The 19,909-nt window shown below is 43.6% G+C and overlaps 1 protein-coding gene across 2 annotated transcripts; it reads left to right on the forward strand.

Annotated features, from left to right (window-relative positions):
• The first annotated feature begins 2,891 nt into the window (after positions 1–2,891).
• Positions 2,892–18,097, forward strand: rbbp5 (RB binding protein 5, histone lysine methyltransferase complex subunit). Of its 2 annotated transcripts, none has more exons than XM_023954688.1 (14): positions 2,892–3,058; positions 4,997–5,022; positions 5,137–5,309; positions 7,058–7,198; positions 7,289–7,451; positions 7,613–7,722; positions 10,201–10,320; positions 10,416–10,569; positions 11,161–11,232; positions 11,400–11,517; positions 11,877–11,946; positions 14,193–14,428; positions 15,684–15,917; positions 17,801–18,097. In XM_023954688.1, exons 1-14 carry the CDS (start codon positions 3,040–3,042, stop codon positions 17,851–17,853), a joined length of 1,689 nt encoding a protein of 562 aa, XP_023810456.1. In that variant the 5' UTR covers positions 2,892–3,039; the 3' UTR covers positions 17,854–18,097. The 2 variants fall into 2 exon arrangements, with proteins under 2 accessions (XP_023810456.1, XP_023810457.1); XM_023954689.1 differs by having other exon boundaries at positions 2,893–3,058; positions 15,684–15,761.
• The last annotated feature ends 1,812 nt before the right edge of the window (positions 18,098–19,909 follow it).

Raw genomic sequence — 19,909 nt, forward strand, 5'->3', positions numbered from 1 at the left:
CACAGTTTTTTCTTCCTCATAATTTTGCTGTTATTATGCCTGTACACAGCACTGTATGAACAACCAGCTTGTTTGGCCAGGACTTCGGTGGCATGTCTTCTTGGTGAAGAGTGTCAATGACTGGGTTCTCGACATCCGTCAAGTCAACAGTCTTCCCCCCGACTCAGGCGCGGCCAGGGGCTAGCTTGGACTTGCTATAGCAACTGCAAGATTTGGCAAACAGTCTGAGAGGTACACAGTAGCACTGTCTCAACGCGCTCGGGAGCTTGCGTTTGTTCTTCAGAGAATAAAGTGGTGGAAGTTAAAAAAGGAAGAGTGATGTATGGTTCTTAGGGAGGAGTAGAAACAGATTTTTGGAGATCAGGAGGGTCTTCCAGATGATCAAACAGCTACAACTAAAGTAATCAAGGAGACTGGGGGGAGATGTATGGTGAGTCATGTGAAGCGAAGAAGGCAGATAAAGAGACTTGGTGGTGGAATGGAGAAGTTCAGGAGTGTGTTAAGAGGAAAAGGTTTACTAAGAAAAAATGGGACACCGACAGAAGAACAGGGAGATGCAGCTCAAGGGGTAGGTGGCAAAGACCAAATAAAGTGCGGATGAGGACTTGAATGACAAATTGGAAACAAATGAGGGAGAGGTAAAGGTGCACAGTTGAAGCAAAGAAATAGAGACAGAAGGATGTGCAGCAGATTTGGGTAATCAAGGACAGGGATAGAAACATGTTGGCAGGTTAGATGATTCAGCAAAACACCTCAGCACTACAGGAAACTACCGGTAAAAAAAAAAAAGATTGAATAATTTTCCTGATGACAACAAACCTAAATAAAACTCCACAAAAATATCTTTCTGTGCATGCTACATCCATCCATCCCCTTTATAAGCCCACTTAAACTCTCAGATTCACAGGGTTTCTGGAACCTACGCAGCTACTGTGAAGTGAAGGTGGGGTTTATCCTGGATGGTTCTCCAGTCCTCCGCAGGGAAACACAAAGACAGACAGCTATACACACTCACAGTTACACCTAGAGACGGTTTAGAGTAGGGGTGTCAAACTCAAATTCACAGTGGGCCAAAATAAAGCAGTGAATCAAAATCACAGGCCAAACTCAATATTTATTGAAAAATTACCTGCAACTGATATGTAATGTTTAGCCTTTTCATATAGTGTCTTCTTATGTTATATTCTTTCGTTACAGCCAGCAGAACAGAAGACAAACAGGTCTGTCATTTATTTACGTGAACAGATAACCTGCCTCCTACCTGTCTTGAATGCTCCTGTTATCCATCTTTCATTTGGGAATTTTGTGGAGGGTGACTGGAGCATGGCTGTCAATGACTGTTAACAGAAAAAAGGAGCGCTTGCCAGTTTTGACAACATACTAGCAATGCATTAGTATTAGCGGTACAGTGTATACCACGGGCCAGCTCTAATTCACATTTGATATGATCTCGCAGGGCAATTATAATTACACTGCGAGCCAAATTTGGCCTGCGGGCCTGAGTTTGATACATCCGGCTTAGAGATAACCAAATAACCTATAAAGCATATTTTTGGACTGTGGGAAGAAGTCATAGAAAACCACCGCATGAATGAGGATAACATAGAAGCTCTGCATAGAAAGAGCCCAACCAGGATTTGAACCACAGCCTTCTCACTGTGAAGCAAGTGATGACCACTACACCACCATAACCACAACCCTAATCTATTAAAGTCAAAGATAATAAAGCATTCTAAAGATATTAATAAGGGGGAGCAGAACCATGAGAACAAAAAAGAGTCCATTGTCTTTATGAATGCATTTATACCCACATAAGTACATTAGCATACCTGGAACACAATGTGATATACCTGTATAAAAGACTTATGGAAATCTTTTGGAATGAGGCTGTCGTGTCTCAAAGAGAAAGTTGTAGACGTGGTTGACCCAATCCACCACATTGGAGGAAAGAAAGGAGAGAAGCCTCTGAGTCAGCTAGCATTTACCAAGGAGAGATCATCAGGACTCAGTCTAGAAAATGATGAAGGACTCAGCATTCCACAAAGGAGAAATCCTGCACTTTAACCGAGACTTTGTCAAAGACGACCAGCTGGCCAGAAAAGACATGTGGTCAAACAACAGCATTAGAGTAAAGTAGCTTTTACTGTCATTGTTGGTGTGGATATCGACCCCAGCTGTTCTTTTTGGAATAGTCTTCTAGAAAACGTTGTACATTCATTTAGGATCTGTTCATGTACCACAACATTTTGGACTGGTGTACTAAACTTGCTGGAAAAAAATATTCTTCATTATATTTGTTTTTGTTGCAGGCATAATACTATAGGATTTTCTTTTGAAGAAATGGAAAATAACGAGTTTTTTTCAATTTTTTCTTCTTCTAGCCAAATTCCATGATTGTAAATATACCTACATGATACTGTCTTTACTTCTTTTCATTTGTGAAAATAAAAATGTACAGTGAACCTCTCGAAAATTAAAAGAATTGAAGAACTATAAAAACTTGTGATTTATTTACAAAATGTAATCTTAATAACTGGAGATACATTGAACTTTCCCCCATTTTCATTGCTGAAATTGACTCAAATGTGCTTTAAGATTATAATGTATTCTCATCCACTGTATGTTTTTCCCCTTTGTTCATTTTCTTTGTGTTCTTCTGATGATGTGTATGGATATTAACTTTTGTTAATAAAGTTTGTTAAAAAGAAAGAAAGAAAGAAAGAAAGAAAGAAAGAAAGAAAGAAAGAAAGAAAGAAAGAAAGAAAGAAAGAAAGAAAGAAAGAAAGAAAGAAAGAAAGAAAGAAAGAAAGAAAGAAAGAAAGAAAGAAAGAAAGAAAGAAAGAAAGAAAGAAACACTTGTCCCCGTTCGTTGGTGCATTTTGTTAAGGCACATCTCGGGCCGCACCGCCGGGGTCCTTGCTGGAGGTTCGGCGCCACATCTTTTAGTTGGAGCAGATGTGAAGCAAAACTAGATAAATGCTGTGAAGTACTTGCTCTTCTCAAGTCATTACCGGATTGTAAACGCACAGATTTGCAACAATGAACCTGGAACTGCTCGGTAATTGACATTATTTGTTTCCATGTGTGTAGTTTGGTGATGCGTCCGCACGTAGCTTCGTTTGTTGTGATTAGCATAAAACAGCAGCCTAGCATGCTAACAGCAAAAACTGCAGTGGTGTTTCAATGAAAACGATATAAATATTTCTCCAAAATGAAATAAAACGTGTAACTTTGTTAGTTTGACTTTTTTCTAAGCTGAATTTTCTCATGTTTGCTGAATGTTTGAACTGAAGTAGGACAGCGAGAGTTGGCTCCTCGCGTTAGCTTTGGGACAACATGATGATGCTCGGATCATGCATTGTTTTTGTGTCCATCGCGTTCCAAACATATCAAGCTGAACGGCTTGTAGAGATTGGAGTCTTACTTTTGAAATCAAGTCACCGTTTATTGAAAACCAGCAAAGCTCAATGAATATAAGAAAAACAGACCACAAGTCAGTCAACCCACAACAAAAAAAAATCCTTGGAGTTAACAAGTTGCGTTTTACTTCCCAGAATATATGGATTTAAATTGTACTGTCATCTGTGGAATTGATGTCAAGAGGCAGAGAAATATTTGTATCTTTTCTATCCAGAGAAGTTTGTTCAGTTCTGTGTGTCTGGTGCAGCATAGATTCTTCTCCATGGCATGAAGGGTCAGATTTGGGTGAAAATGTGAGGCCAACCATTCAGCCTGCAACCTTTGAGGCTATATAACACTACATGCAAATGAGTTATTTAATGAAACTTGTTTCAATGGGATACTATTATTTTCTTCACATAGAACAGAGATAAATTTAAATGAATATTTACCAAAATTACTCTGAATTTCATATTTGAAGAGTAGAAAGAAATAAAGAAAAAGTCTGAGGGGGAAAATTGTCAACAAAAAAACTGGGTTTGTATGAAATGTTAAATATTTACTATTAAATGCTCACTGTAAACTTATACTTTTAAATCATGTGAACAGGACAATAACACACATAATGATCTTATTCCGAAGAAAAAATCACGAATACGAATGAATCTCGTCTTTACGTTTGGCCTTTAAGGCTCTGAAGGTCAGGTTGTTGCTGCATCAAGTTTACAAAGGCTAATAACAGAATGTAGCCATTCATTAGGGCTGCACGATATGAGGAAAACTCGCGATATGCGATATTGGTGATTAATATTGCGATAACGATATAAATTGCGGTATATAAACAAATAGCCAAAAAAAACAAAAACATCATTTCCATTTCACTGCAACAGTTTAAAAATTATTCTCCAAATGACCCTTGTCGACGTGGGAGGCAAACATCAAACATAAAAGGGCTCATCTGATTGATCAACAACGTAAACGGGTCCTTCTGATTGGTTAAATGCATAAAGGGATTTATTTCATTTGTTCAATATTTCAAGCTGCCGTTACTTTGTTTTAGCACATTTAAGGTAATCATTTATTGCGATTTTTGCCGTCTTTTGCGGTATGCATATTGCACAGCTTGATTTCGCGATGATGATAAATTTGCGGTATATTGTGCAGGCCTACCATTCATGATCAAGAAATCGTAGTTCTGACAAACTGCTGGGGTCGCATATTTTATATGTTTTGACAGGAGCCTGTGGGCTGGTGGAAATTTGGACACCTTTGCCTCACGGGCCAGACTTTGGACATGCCTGCTGTAGATGGAGCTTATCTGCTGATCTCAGCAGGGTGATGAGACTTCTCTGTCAGACTGAACTGAACCTACACATCGGCTGAAACAAACTTTGTTTTCCCGTCTTTTACATTAGTTTGCATTTAAGAATTTAGTAGCTGATGCTTCAAACTCTTAAATTGACCAGTAGCTCAAATACTGTCTCAGTATTGGGTTTGAGTATGAAGAAATGTCTGCTAGGTTTTTGAAATGCCAGGTCAATGTGTTCTGTCACTCTGCTTCAGTATAGAATTGATCTTTTTGTTGTCTGTCTTTTAGAGTCATTTGGGCAAAACTACCCAGAGGTGAGACACCAGCTTTGAATCATAAAGATCTCATGATAAATAGACTGCTGTGCTCTGAAAATCCCCCAAAAACACCCTTCATGTGATTTGCAAAATAAATGTGATTGTTTGTAGGAGGCGGATGGCACTCTGGACTGTATCAGCATGGCGCTCACGTGCACCTTCAACCGCTGGGGAACCCTGCTGGCTGTTGGCTGCAACGATGGCCGCATTGTCATCTGGGACTTCCTCACAAGAGGAATTGCCAAAATTATCAGTGCACACATCCATCCTGTCTGCTCTTTGTGGTAAGGTGCCTCTCCTGAAACAACTGCCTCATCAAGCCTTTGTACACAAATCTCCAGTGGTTGCTGTCATTATATTTATCAGTATTTAAAATGCAAAAATGGTGCATATATATCTATATATATAGTAAGTGAGCGGCTAGTGTTTCTTTATTTCATTTTAAAACTACTTTTGTACCTTTTCTTTCCTTGGAAATGTCAGTATATTTTAAGAAGTCTTTCCTCATCTTTCTGGTGAGATCATGAGAAGGGTGGGGATGGACCTGCTTATCTGGTTTTTCTTGATAATTAAAAGTGGCAAAGTTATTTCAGAGTATTTGTACTTTATTACTGTGTTTTCTTTTTAGTTTTGACAACTTTTACTTTGCTATTTTTGGGAACATTTGTGTAATTTTACTTTGACAAGATTTCTGTTCAGCATTTTTGTAACTATAGGCAAACATTGATCCATTTTTAAAGATGCATCTGGAATGCTTTTGCAGTGACGTCATAAAAGTTGTAAAAGGATATGCATAGCCAAAGACAAAAGAAAGCAAAGCTGCAGCGGTGGCACCGTCTCATCTCTACCAACTGCTGTCCTGCGTTTTCCACTGAACCGAAGTGGAAGTTATCTCTGGAGGGGTGTCATTTCTTTATCCTCCCTGTTAGACATTTATGTATCTTAGCTTTCAGTGATGCTTTGCTAAAATGTATTTTCCACCAGGCCAGTGACTGTTTACTAGGGTGTAACTGTATAGGTAGTTGTATTGAACCGTTTCGGTTCAGTTCACTTTTGTACCATTTTGGTCCTTTTTTCTTCTTCCCCCAAATGTATCAACTTTCCACCGAGACGGGGGTGATGGTGAGCATGTCAACGTATGGCTAATGCAGACACAAGGCCAGAGCTTGAGGACCCCCCCCCCAATCTCCTCACGCTCTCCTGTGTGGGGGGAACACTTCAGCTTTGTTGTCAGCATCCATGAAGTAGGATAAGTCAAATGCTGTGTGTTGACATTGTTACACAAAGATAGTGTGTGCCACAGTAAGACATCTAATCTGTTAACCAACTTAAAACAGCATCACCGACTGGAACAATCGAGTCTACAAGAAAAAAGTCAGGCCAGTGTTAAGTATCCAAAGTTTTTGGCTCCTGGCAGCTAATAATTGTATTTTATTTAGCAGATCGCCTACATAGGTCAATTTTAGTTATTGTTAAATAAAACAAATAAATGCAATTTATAAGTAATTTTTTGTATCGAAAAAATACAGAAAATGGACCAAACTGAGCCTCTATGAAATACTGAATCGAACTGAGATTTTAGTGTACTGTTAGACCCCTACTATTTACACATATTTGGAAACGTCTTTTAGGAATGTATAAAAAATGAATGAATGTTCAGGGATGTTCAAACAAAGTAACACTAAACATTTGGCTTCAGCTTTAGAAGGAGGAGGAGGCTTCTTTCATGTACGTGTATAAAGGTGTTTAGAAAAAACCCACTACAGAATTAAATGGATGATCTGTATGATCTGTTCTTTATGAGATTCTGATGGCTGCATGAATCAGTCCTTCCCATCCCTGGCCTTGGGGGGACTCTGGCGTGGATCTTCTCCATGTTTCCCTTCATAAGTACAAATTGTTCAGGGCGTCATCAAGCTCTGCAGAAGCCCGATGATGGCAGCCATCAGAGGCAGGCGTGTTCGAGCAGGGCGGACCGTGGTTGGAAGGCACTGAGTAATCTGAAAGAGGGCTTTTTGTGTTTTTGAACAAGTTGGAGTCGGGACGGACACAAACTAGTGAGCGCCTCCACGGACAACATTGTGTCACAGTGGGACGTTTTGACAGGAGACTGTGACCAGAGGTTTCGTTTTCCTTCACCCATCCTGAAACTGCAGTGCCACCCCAGAGACATGTAGGTCTTCCCCAGCAACAGAGGCAGCTTTTTGTCTGCAGTCGCATCTTTTCCAGACTTTTACCGTTTGAATCTGTGGTCGTGTTTCAGGGACAAAGTGCTGGTGTGTCCAATGAAGTCGGCACCAGTCCTGCTGACGCTGTCTGACTCCAAACACGTCGTCCTGCCTGTGGACGATGACTCAGACCTGAATGTGGTGGCAGCTTTTGACAGACGAGGAGAGTACATTTACACTGGCAATGCTAAAGGAAAGGTAAAAACTGTTGTTTTCTGTCGTTGGACACGAAAACACTTTTCTTTTACTGTTGCAGAAAAGTTCTAGAGTATCAACAGGAATCTAATGAGGAACGGCTTCCATGTTTTAATGAGTCTGTTGTAAAAAGGTTGTTACACGTGTTTCTTCTTGTGTTGCAGATTCTGGTGCTAAGCACAGACACACAGGAGCTGGTGGCTTCATTCAGAGTGACAACAGGGACCAGCAACACAACCGCCATCAAATCCATTGAGTTTGCCCGGAAGGGCAGGTGGGAAATGTCTCCTTGATTTAAGACGGAAATGTGGAGGAAACCAACTTAACTCAGACTTAACTTGCTTAAAATGTTCAGTTCAAAAATAAAACACTGTTTTATAGGATTAACCCTCTGGATTACTTTTACATTGGATCTAAAAGTGCCTTCAGAAAATCCCAAATGCAGCTTACAGTGGAGGAAATAAATGTTTGATCCTTTGCTCATTTTGTAGGTTTGAGCACCTAAAATGAAACTGACAGTCTTTAATCCTAATGGTCGGTTCATTTGAACAGTGAGAGATAAAAAAAATCAAGAAACAATCAAGAATTTATGAACATGGTGGGACGGCCGTGGTGCAAGGGTGGGGCGGTGATCTCTGATTGGAAGATTGCAGATTCGATTGCGCCTTGCATGTGTTTTAAGTGTCCTTGGGTGAGACACTGAACCCCCACTTTGCCTCTGGCAGAAGGTTGGCGCCGGTGTTTGGCAGCTAATAGTGACTGTAAAGCGCTTTGGGCCTTTAGGGAGGTAGAAAAGCGCTGTACTAGAGCTGTGGCGGTGTGGGATTTTTGGTCACCGCGGTGACCACGGTTAACCGGCCCCCACACACACCCAATCTCCGTCGCCGAACACAAAATCCCCCGGCGGCCGCAATCGCAAATGAATACAATGAATAATTACAACGCAGTATTGTTTGTTAACAAAAAACAGTAACAACTAACTACTAAAAATCTTAACTAATGAAGTGACTATATAGGGGTTGTAGAACGAGGATGTGTGTCAGCGCGCTGTGTGTGTAGGAGGAAGGAGCGCGTGCAGCACGAGAGTGAGCACAAATGTGTTGGGGGTGTGCGTTCATGTTTGGTGTTATGGAGTGAGGGAGAACAGTAATAAAAGGTTTCCCCCAGAAAAACGGGATTTTTGATTACCGCTGTGATGAAAAGGGGGTAAGGTGGCTGGGCGCTCCCTTAGAAATAGGAGGAGTAGCTCTGAGCAGAGCTGCTGCCCTTCCACATTAAGGAGAGCCAATTGAGGTGGCTCTGGCATCTGGTCCAGATGCCTCCTGGAGGCCCGTCTCTGTTCAGGGCATGTCTCACCGTCTTGGGGGACCCAAGTCCCAGGACACACCAGAGAGACTACGTCTGTCGACTGGCCTGGGACTGCCTTGGGGTCCCCCCAGAAGAGCTTCAGGAAGTGGGTGGGGAGAAGGAAGTCTGGGCATCGCTGCTTAGAATGTGCTCCCATGATCCAGCACAAGAAAATTGATTGATGGGGAAAATAAGTATTTGAACTCTTCTGTCATCTGTTTCTTATAGTTGATGAGCATGTTTCTGCACAGATCAGGAGGGATTTTGGTCCTCTCTTCTTTACAAATGTCTAAATCATTCAGCTTTGGTGGCTGTGACATATGTATTCTATAGGATTGAGGTCCACAGACTGGCTGGACCTGTCAATGATCTTGATCTGCTTCTTCTTCAGTCATACCTTGGTTGTCTTGGCTGTATGTTTTGGGTTGTCATCCTGTTGGAAGACCCATCCATCCCCCATTTGGAACCGCCTGACTTGACTTAGCATAATGTTTAGACCTCCATGCTTGACGATGGGGATGGTGTTCTTGGGGTCATAGGCAGCTTTTCTCTTGCTCCATCATAACGGGTTGAGTTGATGGAAAAGAGCTCCATGTTGGTCTGGTCTGACCACAGCTCCTTCTCCCAGTCACTCTCCAGATCATGAATTTATTCATTGACAAACGTCAGGTGGGCCTGCACATGTGACTCCTTAAGCAGCTCTGCAAGATGTTAAACCATTGCAGTGTGAAGTCTTCCCGGTGGTTTTCTTGGTGCTGTGGTTCCAGCTGCTTTGAGATCATCAATCAAGTCCTCCCATGTTGTTATAGGCAGATTTCTCGCTTTCCTCATGATCATGGAAGCCTCACCCGGTCAGATCTGGTTTGGAGCCCCAGACCTAAAGGTGGATTGATGGTGATGTTGCAGCAACAGTTGTCACCTTAACCCCCAGCTTCTTGCTTATGGGTTTGTAGTCCATTCCGGTCTTGTGCAGGTCCACAACCTTCTCCCTTAAATCCACAGAAAGCTCTTTATTCTTTCCCGTGTTGGAGAGTTTGGAGTCTGATGGACTGATCCTGTGGACAGGTGTCTTTTCTGCAGGTGATCAGTTCAAACAGGTGTCTTCAACTCAGGTGACAGATTGATTAAGGGAGTCTAACTGGTCTATGAGAAGCAGAACTCCTGATGGTTTCTAGGGGATCAAACACTTGGTTTCCTTCAATGAAATGTAGATACATTTTTATAAATTTCTTTAATTGCTTAATTTTCTTTGGGATTTTTATCATGGACCTATTGTTAGGATGACAGACTGTCAGTTTCTTTTCAGGGGGGCAAACGTGCAGAATCAGCAAGTGATCAAACATGTATTTCCTCCACTTAATGTGTCCTTCATACTAAGGTTTGTCCCCCATGTTTTTCAATGCAGTTGCTTCCTCATAAACACAGCAGATCGGATCATTCGAGTGTATGATGGCAGAGAAATCCTGACCTGTGGAAGGGATGGTGAGCCAGAACCCATGCAGAAACTGCAGGACCTGGTAAACAGGTGTGTGAACTCCAACACGGTCACATTCCCAGAGGAGGTTGTTTCTGCTTTGGGGGCATATGTCCATCCCGTGTTCACTGGTGTTCCGCCCCCAGGACTCCATGGAAGCGCTGCTGTTTCTCTGGAGATGGGGAGTACATTGTGGCTGGTTCAGCCAGGCAGCACGCTCTCTACATTTGGGAGAAGAGCATCGGCAATCTGGTGAAGATTCTGCATGGAACCAGAGGAGAGCTGTTGTTGGACGTCGCTGTAAGGAGCTTTTAGCAGATTGTATCACTCCGTAGCTTTTTATGCTGCGTTCACACCAAACATGTGAGTCCCATTGGAGAACGCGCTGAACGAATGCGGTTTTAGCACACGGTGTTTACGCTGGAGTGTCGTTATCCGATACTCACAGCTGGAACGCCCTGTGAGAGATATCAAAGTGGTGCAAATCTGGTGAATTTTTCTGCAGCTGTAAAAACGTAAAACGCCATCATTTATTTTTGCTCCATGATCAATTTTTAAACAGTTGACATTTCCGTGTAAAGGACGCCATCCATACGTCACTACCAAATCTGAGCCCCTGATTGGTCAAAGTTCCACCTATTTTAACTTTTAGTTGTCCTTCACTGTCCATCTGTTTTTTGAGTAGCGACAATGGATTTCAGCACAGAAGCCTGAAACGCGCATACACACGTGTTTGCATGGACTTCTGATTGAAAGTGGTGGCTTGAGCGTACGATTGCTTAGGGCGGTGTGAACGCAGCATTAGGCTAAGAGGAAGATGGTCCCAGAGGAAACCAGCTCCATGCTGTGCTTTTGAAACAGACCCTCTTTTCTCATCTCACCTCTTTTTAGTGGCATCCGGTCCGACCGATTATCGCCTCCATCTCCAGTGGAGTCGTGTCCATCTGGGCACAGAACCAAGTGGTACGTGTCCCGAGAAGATGGATATGCATGAGTGAAATACTGGAGAACTTTGCTGTTAGAATCACCTTTACTCTGTTTTAAATGTACAAACTGGAGGATGGGTGAACTTCCAGCTTCTGATCCTGCAGGGTTATGGGTTATTCATGGGTTATTCTTTGTTTTTTCAGGAAAACTGGAGCGCCTTCGCCCCAGACTTTAAAGAGCTGGATGAGAATGTGGAGTACGAAGAGCGGGAATCCGAGTTTGATATTGAAGATGAAGACAAAAGTGAACCGGAGCAGACGGGTTAGGAAACAATTCTATGTTGTAGTTCACGAAAAGTCACTTCACTTTATTTACATGGATTATTTCTAGAACTACAAATTATTGTAAAATAAAAAAAGTTACATTTTTAAACTCTTTTTTTTCCCCCCCAGTTATATAGAGTATGTGTAAACATAGTCATCATTGAGGGAAGCTGGCTACAGAAACATCTTCATACAAACAAGACTCACAGAAAAGTCAACTATAAGAAATGAATCTCCAGTGCTGGACAGCTCTTTTTCTATACTCGTCTGTTCAATGCCTGTTTTCCACTGTCAGTTAAAGCTCTCATATCCAGAACTCATAACAGTCTCTTGGTGTGGGACACGTTTGCCTTGCAGGTGCAGACGCAGCAGAGGATGAAGAGGTGGATGTGACCACTGTGGATCCCATTGTTGCATTTTGTAGCAGGTAAAAAGACCAAGAACACCAAGCAAACCTGTGAATTGACGTACTTTCAATACCCCTTTCCTCTGGTTTAGATGATTACCAACACAATTGATATTGGTGATCTTATACCATCTAAGGCAAACAGTGTTATTAGTTTCTAACAGTGGGGAAATCGGAACCGTCGGAACCGGCTCATAAGCCACTCGTCCTCGTTTGCCAGCAAGTCTCCTTGCTGTCTAAAGATGCGTTCACTCTGAATTCTTCCATTTGCCACATCTTCTAAGAGTGCAAGATCAGCCATTGTGCGTCATTACGCATTGTGATGGGGCATTTTATTTCCCTCCATTTAATTACATCTGACAAGCAACAGATGTCGGGAATAATCGACGTGGAAATGGGAAATTGTTCAGCGCAAATGTAATTTCTTGTTGCTTTCTGAATGGTTGAGACATACGCCATACATTGTTTTATCAAAAATAAAACAAACTAAAGGCATATGCATGAATACCATAATTCTGTAGCTAATGAAGAAATGTTTTACTATGAAAACAACTTTCCCTAGTGGACAATTAATGCATCTCTCTCTATCTATCCATCTGTCTGTCTAATTGCACCTCTATCTGCTCCGCCAGACGGACACATTGACGAGAATATCAGTTTTGTACATTATTTCGTTCTGTTAACTATATTATTTATGAGGATGAATTGCACAACATGCCAATATTGCAGAATATATTTCACTTTTCTTTCTGCAAATAAGTGTTCATTTAAATTTCTGTTGTAATTTTCGTTTGATTTTTTTTGTTTGTTTCACTGCTGATGGATCAAACGGGTGTTGGTGTAGCTGTTAATTGTCAGACTTGCTTTGTGAAGTCTTCATGTTATTTCTGAGAGGCAGTATTGTCATTTTCACTTTCACGTGTTTCTTCCATCTGCCGACGGTGTCGCCGTTTCTCATTTCACCCGTTTTTGTGCGCACGCCTGGGTCAGAGCTTGCGTGAAGGACCGCACATTTTCCTGTCAAGTTTGCTTTTTATAAATCTCAACTATTGCGTAGAGAGCGGCGTACGCCTTCTTTTGTGCGTACGCAACATTTATAAATGAGGCCCCAGGACATGAATGAGAGCTGGAAGACGGTGAAGAGATGTTTTATAGACCTGACAGAGGAGTGAAGGTGGAGGAGGGACTGCTGTGGTGATGGACAGACTGACGAGGTTAGACAGGAATGAAGTTAGACAGGAATCTCTGTGGATCATGTTTGCAGATGACACTGTGATCTGCAGTGAGAGCAGGTGGAGGAACATCAGGAGTGATGGTCAGCTGCAGCAAGACAGAGTATCTGTGTGTAAAGGAGAGGAACTGCAAGCGGGTTAGAACAGGTGGAGGAAGGTTTCAGGTGTGATGTGTGACTAAAGATCGTCATCAAGAATAAAAGGAGAGGTGTAGGCGTCTGTGCTGAGAGCAGCCATGTTGTTGGTTAGAGACTCTGATGCAGAGGTGGAGGTAGCAGAGATGAAGATGATGAAGTTCCCTTTGGGAGAGACCAGGATGGATCAGGAATGAATCCATCAGAGAAACAGATCATGGTAGAGGTTCTGGAGATAAATGCAGAGAAGCAGGTGGAAATGTTGCGAGGAGGAACAGTGATGATGTTGGTAAAAGGATGCTGAGAAAGACGCAGAGAAGAGGAGCAAAGAGGAGGTTCATGGATGTAGAGAAAGACGACATGAGGAAGGTTGGTGTGAGTGAGGATGCAGAGGAGAGAGTTAGATGGAGGCAGATGATTTGAGGTGGTGCCCCTTAAAGAAAACGGCAGAAGCTGGTTTACGTGCTGACAAATGTAAACCAACCTCTTGGAGTAAAAATGATGTCAGCTTTTCCATCAGACTTGTGAAAAATTCTTAGAATAAATCTTCTAAAATGATAAAGCAGTGATGGTGGATTGTTTTTAGACACTAAGACAGGAACAGCTGCCAGTTTGGTCAGAAGTCCCGCCCCTTTTTCATGTGTGCTTCAGAAAGTAACAATGATGTTGATCCACACATTAGGCTCAATCCAGTGTGAAACTGTATGGCAGGAGAAAAGACTGATGAACACATTGAAACTGCTTTGTTTTTGTCTGAATATTCAAACGGATGATTGAGGAGGCGTCAGCTTCCTGTGATGTAATGACCTGACCAAATGACCTGTGAAAGGCTACTGCTGGAGGTGGTGTACACATGTCTCCATGCTCACTAAATGCCTCTAAACCATGTTTGTTCCTGCAGTGATGAAGAGATGGAGGACTGCAAGGCCCTGCTGTATCTGCCCATTGCCCCTGAGGTGGAGGATCCAGAGGAAAACCCTTTTGGTCCCCCCCCAGATGCTTCGGTCCAGGCGGCAACTCCGGAGGATCCTTTGGCTGGCAGCGACAAGAAGCAACGGCAACTTTCCTCAGAGGGAGGTCCCACCAAAAAGAAGGCTCGCACTACTGTGATTGAACTGCAGGGGGTGCCGAGTGATGGTGAGAGACTATTACACCCCCCCCCACACACACACACACTCACACAGTTTGCAGCTTTCCACTCTTTGGCTACGTTCACACTGCAGGCTGAAACGACCCAATTCCGAATTTTTTGCCCCTAAGCGGCCCAATTCCGATCTTTTCCTGACAGTCTGAATGACACAGATCCGATCTTTTCAATTGCGACCGCCGTCTGACCGGCCAGGCGACTTGATTCCGAACCGTACGTCATCGACACGCAACAAACGTCATCATTTTGCGTTGAAGTAGGCGGGAACGAGAACGTAAACATCAACCATGGTGGACGATGCTGCAGAGACCAGACAGTGGAAGGGAAGCGAGATCCCCGATTGGATTAATATTTGCATTTGGGCTGATCGCTCTTTTAAGGCCAAACTCCAGGGCTCTGATCGCAACTGGGCGGTTTTTGAAAAAATTTCCAGCTAAATGGCAGAGCGTGGTGTTGAACCTTTCCCGCGGTGACTTTTTTTTCTTTCTCCCCTTTCCGACCGTGCTCAGAAGCGCGGGGGACCCGAAGCGATCCTCCTCCTCCCTGTTCTGATCCTTAGATTCTCCAGAACGGGTTAATAAAGAGTCCATAGCATTTATTTTGGGGAAAACCTTCTTTTATTACCGTCCTCCGTAACACACAACATGAATGCGCGCACACACTGCCCCCCCCACCCCTATTCTCTATCGCGGCACGCGCTTGCACACACGGGGGGGCGCGGCCCCAACACATACACATTCCTATTCCACAACAGTGGTTACAGACGATCCCGACTCCATTGCCTTCTTAAAATGAGAAGATTGTAATTGTGCTGCTCCTTCGTGAAAATAAATTTAATATTACAAAAAGAGCTCCGCTTTTGACAACACTGTTGTTGACATCCATTGTTAACGTTTGCTCCGCAAACAACAAGTGACGTCGTTCACCGTTGAGTATTCTTCTGGCTTCTGCGCATGCGGGTCTCGTTTGGGTCGTGTCACGGTCACACTGGAGATCACAAAAGTTCGGATTTACTTGGAAATGTGAACGGTCTAGCAAACAAATCAGATTTTTTCAAAAAATCCGAATTGAGCATTAAGCCCTGCAGTGTGAACGTAGCCTTTGATAATAGAACAAAATGAATCTCCTTCACCATTATTGGCTTGTTTTCTGTCTGTTTGAGTCAGCGGTTGGGGCTTGATTCCAAATGATATTGTGTTGCTCCCCTCTGTGGCTTTTTACCTCATTTTACCCCCTTTTCTTCAGAGGTGCACCCCCTGCTGGGAGTGAAGGGGGATGGCAAGTCAAAGAAGAAGACAGCCGGTCGGCCCAAAGGCTCCAAAGGTAAAGACAAAGACTTCCCCTTCAGGCCCAAGCCCTACAAGGGTGAACGGCCCTCCTTTCCTGTGGGGGCCGAAGCCCTGGGCACCTCTGCCCCAGGAGGAGGATTGGGTGGAGGAGGAGGGATGAAGTGCAGGGCAGAGGGGGGACTAGCCACAGGTAAGCATGCCCCCACTCCTGCTGCTGAGTGTGGAGGCTCTGCTGCCATGCTGCCCTGCTAGTCTGGCTGACTCTTCAGCAGTCTGCTCCAAGCATCTCACCCCTGTGCTGCCCCCCCCCCCCCCCCCCCCCCCCCCACACCTTCCAGCTCCCTGGGGGAGCACCGAAGCCACAGTCTGGAGGTCACCGAACATCTTCCTCCACCACGTCTGGAGTCAGTCACAGATGGGGACAGAGGTTCTGCAGCTATGTTTAACACGGACTGTCCTCACACATGCGGACAAAGAGGTCTGCTGTAGCTGTCACCATGGCAACCTGGGAACTGTGCAAACCCAAAGGTTACAGTCCTCCTCTGTCCTGTCCATTATTCTCATGATGGGGAATGTAGATTCTTATTCACCCATGTGACCTCTCATCCAAGGAGCTTCATCAGTTTCATGAAGCTGCGTGCATGTGTGTGTGTGTGTGTGTGCATGTGTGTGCGCTCAAGCAAAGACCCTGCTTAGATCTGTGAAGTCTTTTAACCAAAGCTGGATGTGAGTGCACATAAAACAAACCTGCAACAAAGATGCTGCTGGTTATCCTAAATCCCCAATTTAGCCTCTGATTCTTTGAAAGTTCTGAAGCTTAATCTTTTTTTTTATCCCAAAATTCAGAACAAGCTTTAATTTTTTCAAACTTTGAAACCTCCCAGAAGCTTCAGGACACAGAAACAAGGTCCAGGGCACCTGTGGGAACATTCAATCACTTTAATCAAGTGAATGAAAATTCTGCAGAAAAAGATGTGCTCGTTTGTGCACATGTTCATAAAAACCTAAAAACACAGTATGCATACGTACACAGTCATCTGTTTCCTCACTGACTGACCAAAGCTGCTGTTTCCACATTTTTTCCTCATTAACATGCACCTTCTGGGGATAAATAAGGGCGGGGGCACAGGTGCATTCACACCCCACCCACTTCAGGTTGAAGTCTACAAAGAGACGTCTGCATGAAAACAAGCTTGCAGAAATGTGAACGGCATGGGTTCAACATGTTCTGACCCCCACAGGGTTTGTCTTTGAGGTCCCAGTCCACATTTCACTGACTCCCGTTGGAAGATGTTATCCCCTCAGACTGTGACTTTTCCTCCTCAGACTTGTTGTTGTGGCATGAATGTGGGCTCTGGTGTGCCTTCATGACGGTGGATTCGGTGCAGCTCAGTTTCCTGCAGAGTAGCTGATCTGTTCACATCTGCTTGCTGCTTGACCCTTGACCCTCCTGGCCCTGCCTCACTGCTTGGGCTCCTCACCTGTCTGCAGCTGTGCTGCTGCCGCTGCCTCCTCTCTTCTATCTTACTGTGTGTTTGTGACAGAGACGATGCTCCACCATCACAACTTCCCTCACAGAGATGGAGCCTTGGGACTCGGATTTGGTTTATATGCAGTAATTTGACTTTGTGAACAACTTTCATGTCCTGGACATCAAATTCAGAAAGAGTCTGCTTGGTTCTTTGGGTTTTCTGCTTCTAAACAAATCACAAAAGAAAACAGTTTTTCTTCATGTTTGAACAAACTTTAAAACATCTAAAACGGTTTCTTCTTGGAAGCTTAGGCTCGCGCTGCAGTTCCAGTTGAGCTGATGGTCCATCAAGAGGAGCATTTTTTTGTTTTTCAGATATTGTTTTGTGGCAGAAAAACAGAAGACAGAACCATATTATATGTTCTCAGATGTTTTGCTCGTTTTTAGTACGTGACTGCAGAGAATGAAGAGGTGGCAGGCTAACATTGAAAGGTTGTGTCCTAAAGTGGTCAGAACTCCTTTCCCCTAAGGCATTGCTCACAGATGGTCGAGGGTTCCTGATGGTTCTTCTCCCGTTTTATGAGCTTTTTCTCCTCCTGCAGGGACTCTGGTATCTCAGCCGTACAAACAGCATGACGTTGGGGGGATGGACTGACCCTCCTGGGACCTGAACTTGCTCTGGAGCTCAGAAGGACTCTTGTTGGCTATAGACTGTGGAGGAGCAGCATCACATGGAACCTTCTTCGTTCAGTGACACAAACCAGGAGTCATGGAAGTGGAGGTCCCACTTTTACTCCCCTGTGTGGGGACTTGTGTGTGTGTGTGTGTGTGTGTGCGTGCGCGCGTGCGTGTGTGTATTGTTTTATACGTATTAAAACATTGTGATTTGTACATTTGAAGGTGTTGAGTTTTTGTGTCAACCATAGAACTCCTGTTTCTCTTGTTGCTGACAGCTGAAATAATCAATGGATTCATGTATTTGGGAGTCCAAACCTGTGCTTCACTCGGTTTGTGAAGATTGTGTTTCTCTGGTGTCTGTGCAAATACGCTCCACCCATCTGCATGATGACACAGGGTTTCATACAGGTGCTTCTCCTCAGGTTAGTGTGGTCCTTTTCCTGCCACATCCACCTGTGCTTCTGTCCCATGATCCTCTGATCTATGTGGTTCCACTCAGATGTGGGATTTCAATGCTAAAGCTGAAGGATTTGATCCTGCAAGATAAAATATGGCCTCAAAGTTCTGCATAGTAAGGTTGGGGCTTACAGGAAGAGTCTCACCTTCACGCTCAATCCATGTTCACAAGACAAAAAGAAACTTTCAGGAACTTCCTGTCTTTAAATTGGACAGTTTTGGTTTTACAGTTGGATTTCCAAATCACAAAGTTTTCAACTTCTATAAAAGGACCATGAATATTGAAATCATGCTCCACTTTTTGCCTTTTAGTTGCAGATTTCATCCCCTAATTTCTATATGTTCTAGTTAAACGTTTAGCTCAGGGGTCGGGAACCTATGGCTCGCGAGCCATATATGGCTCTTTTGATGGTCACATGTGGCTCGCAGACAAATCTTTAATTATAGTTTTTTTTTTTTTTCATTAGACCAGTCCTTCTCGGGCGCGATGCGATGCAAGAGGCGCGCAGTAGTAGCGGTGCTTGGAGAGAGAAATCTGCGCCAGCGCTATCAGTTACTATTATCTATTATTTCACAGAGTTTGTACCAGCTGGAAACCTGTGAATTGACGCGCCTAAAACTGCGCGCTCCCGTCTCTGAGAAAGAGCGCGCAGATGCGGGGACGGGATGTGTGAGGGAGAAAGCAGAGGGTGGGGCTGAGGTGTTGTGGGGACAGGCAGCAGGTGAATCGCGCAGGGATTGTAAAAACGTAAAACCCGCTTCCCGTCACTCACTGCAGCGTGTGAGTGTGTGTTTGGCTCCGCGTCTGCATGTGATAAGAATGTCTCACATCTACAGAACATTCAGACCTACGATCACGTTTAAAGTCTCAACGCCTGAACGAAGCAGAAACTCACCACGTATCAACCAGACTAGACCATCAGCAGAACTACCACGAGAAATACTCATCATTTATTAGCAACAGCATAACAATGTTATTAAAAAGAATCCACAGACTTATTGTACTTTAAAAATGTTGAAATTAAATCAAATGCACACATTCATTTGTGTATTTAGTTTTAAACAAATTGTCGCGGACTGAGTTGGATGGCTGTTGGGCCGCGTTAAAAGTTCTGGAGTTCATTGAACGCGTCAAGCAGAGATCTGATTGGCCCTCAGTTCTGTCGCTCAGCCTGTTGTTAGGTAGTTTGGACCAATGGGGTTCAGCTATGGGCCGAATAAGGAAATGGGAGGACTGGAGCGGGAGCAGGGGATTATAAAGTTGGGAGAAGCGCTCTCGTGTCGGCGGGAGAGATTCAGGAGTTGCTGAATTAATTGAACGGCGTTTGTTGCGGTCTGCAGTAACCAGAATAAAGAACTTTAAAAGAGGTTAAGTCTCCGTGCCTCAGTGTGGGGAAGGGACACTACATTATTGTATGGCTCTTTCGAAATTACATTTCAAAATATGTGGCATTTATGGCTCTCTTGGCCAAAAAGGTTCCCGACCCCTGGTTTAGCTGCAGATTCAAGTCAGTGGGAACTTGGAGCGGACTTTTATTGTGAAAGTTTTCAACGGAAGGAAAGGCTTGATGAGTCTG

This window comes from Oryzias latipes, chromosome 5, assembly GCF_002234675.1.
Source record: "Oryzias latipes chromosome 5, ASM223467v1".
Taxonomy (NCBI): domain Eukaryota; kingdom Metazoa; phylum Chordata; class Actinopteri; order Beloniformes; family Adrianichthyidae; genus Oryzias; species Oryzias latipes.

Bases quoted from the DNA above. Each gene is read 5' to 3' on its own strand.
- rbbp5 (XM_023954688.1), top strand. The intron at 7,452-7,612 runs GTAAAAACTGTT...CTTGTGTTGCAG, and splicing joins CTGGCAATGCTAAAGGAAAG to ATTCTGGTGCTAAGCACAGA. The intron at 15,918-17,800 runs GTAAGCATGCCC...CTCCTCCTGCAG, and splicing joins AGAGGGGGGACTAGCCACAG to GGACTCTGGTATCTCAGCCG.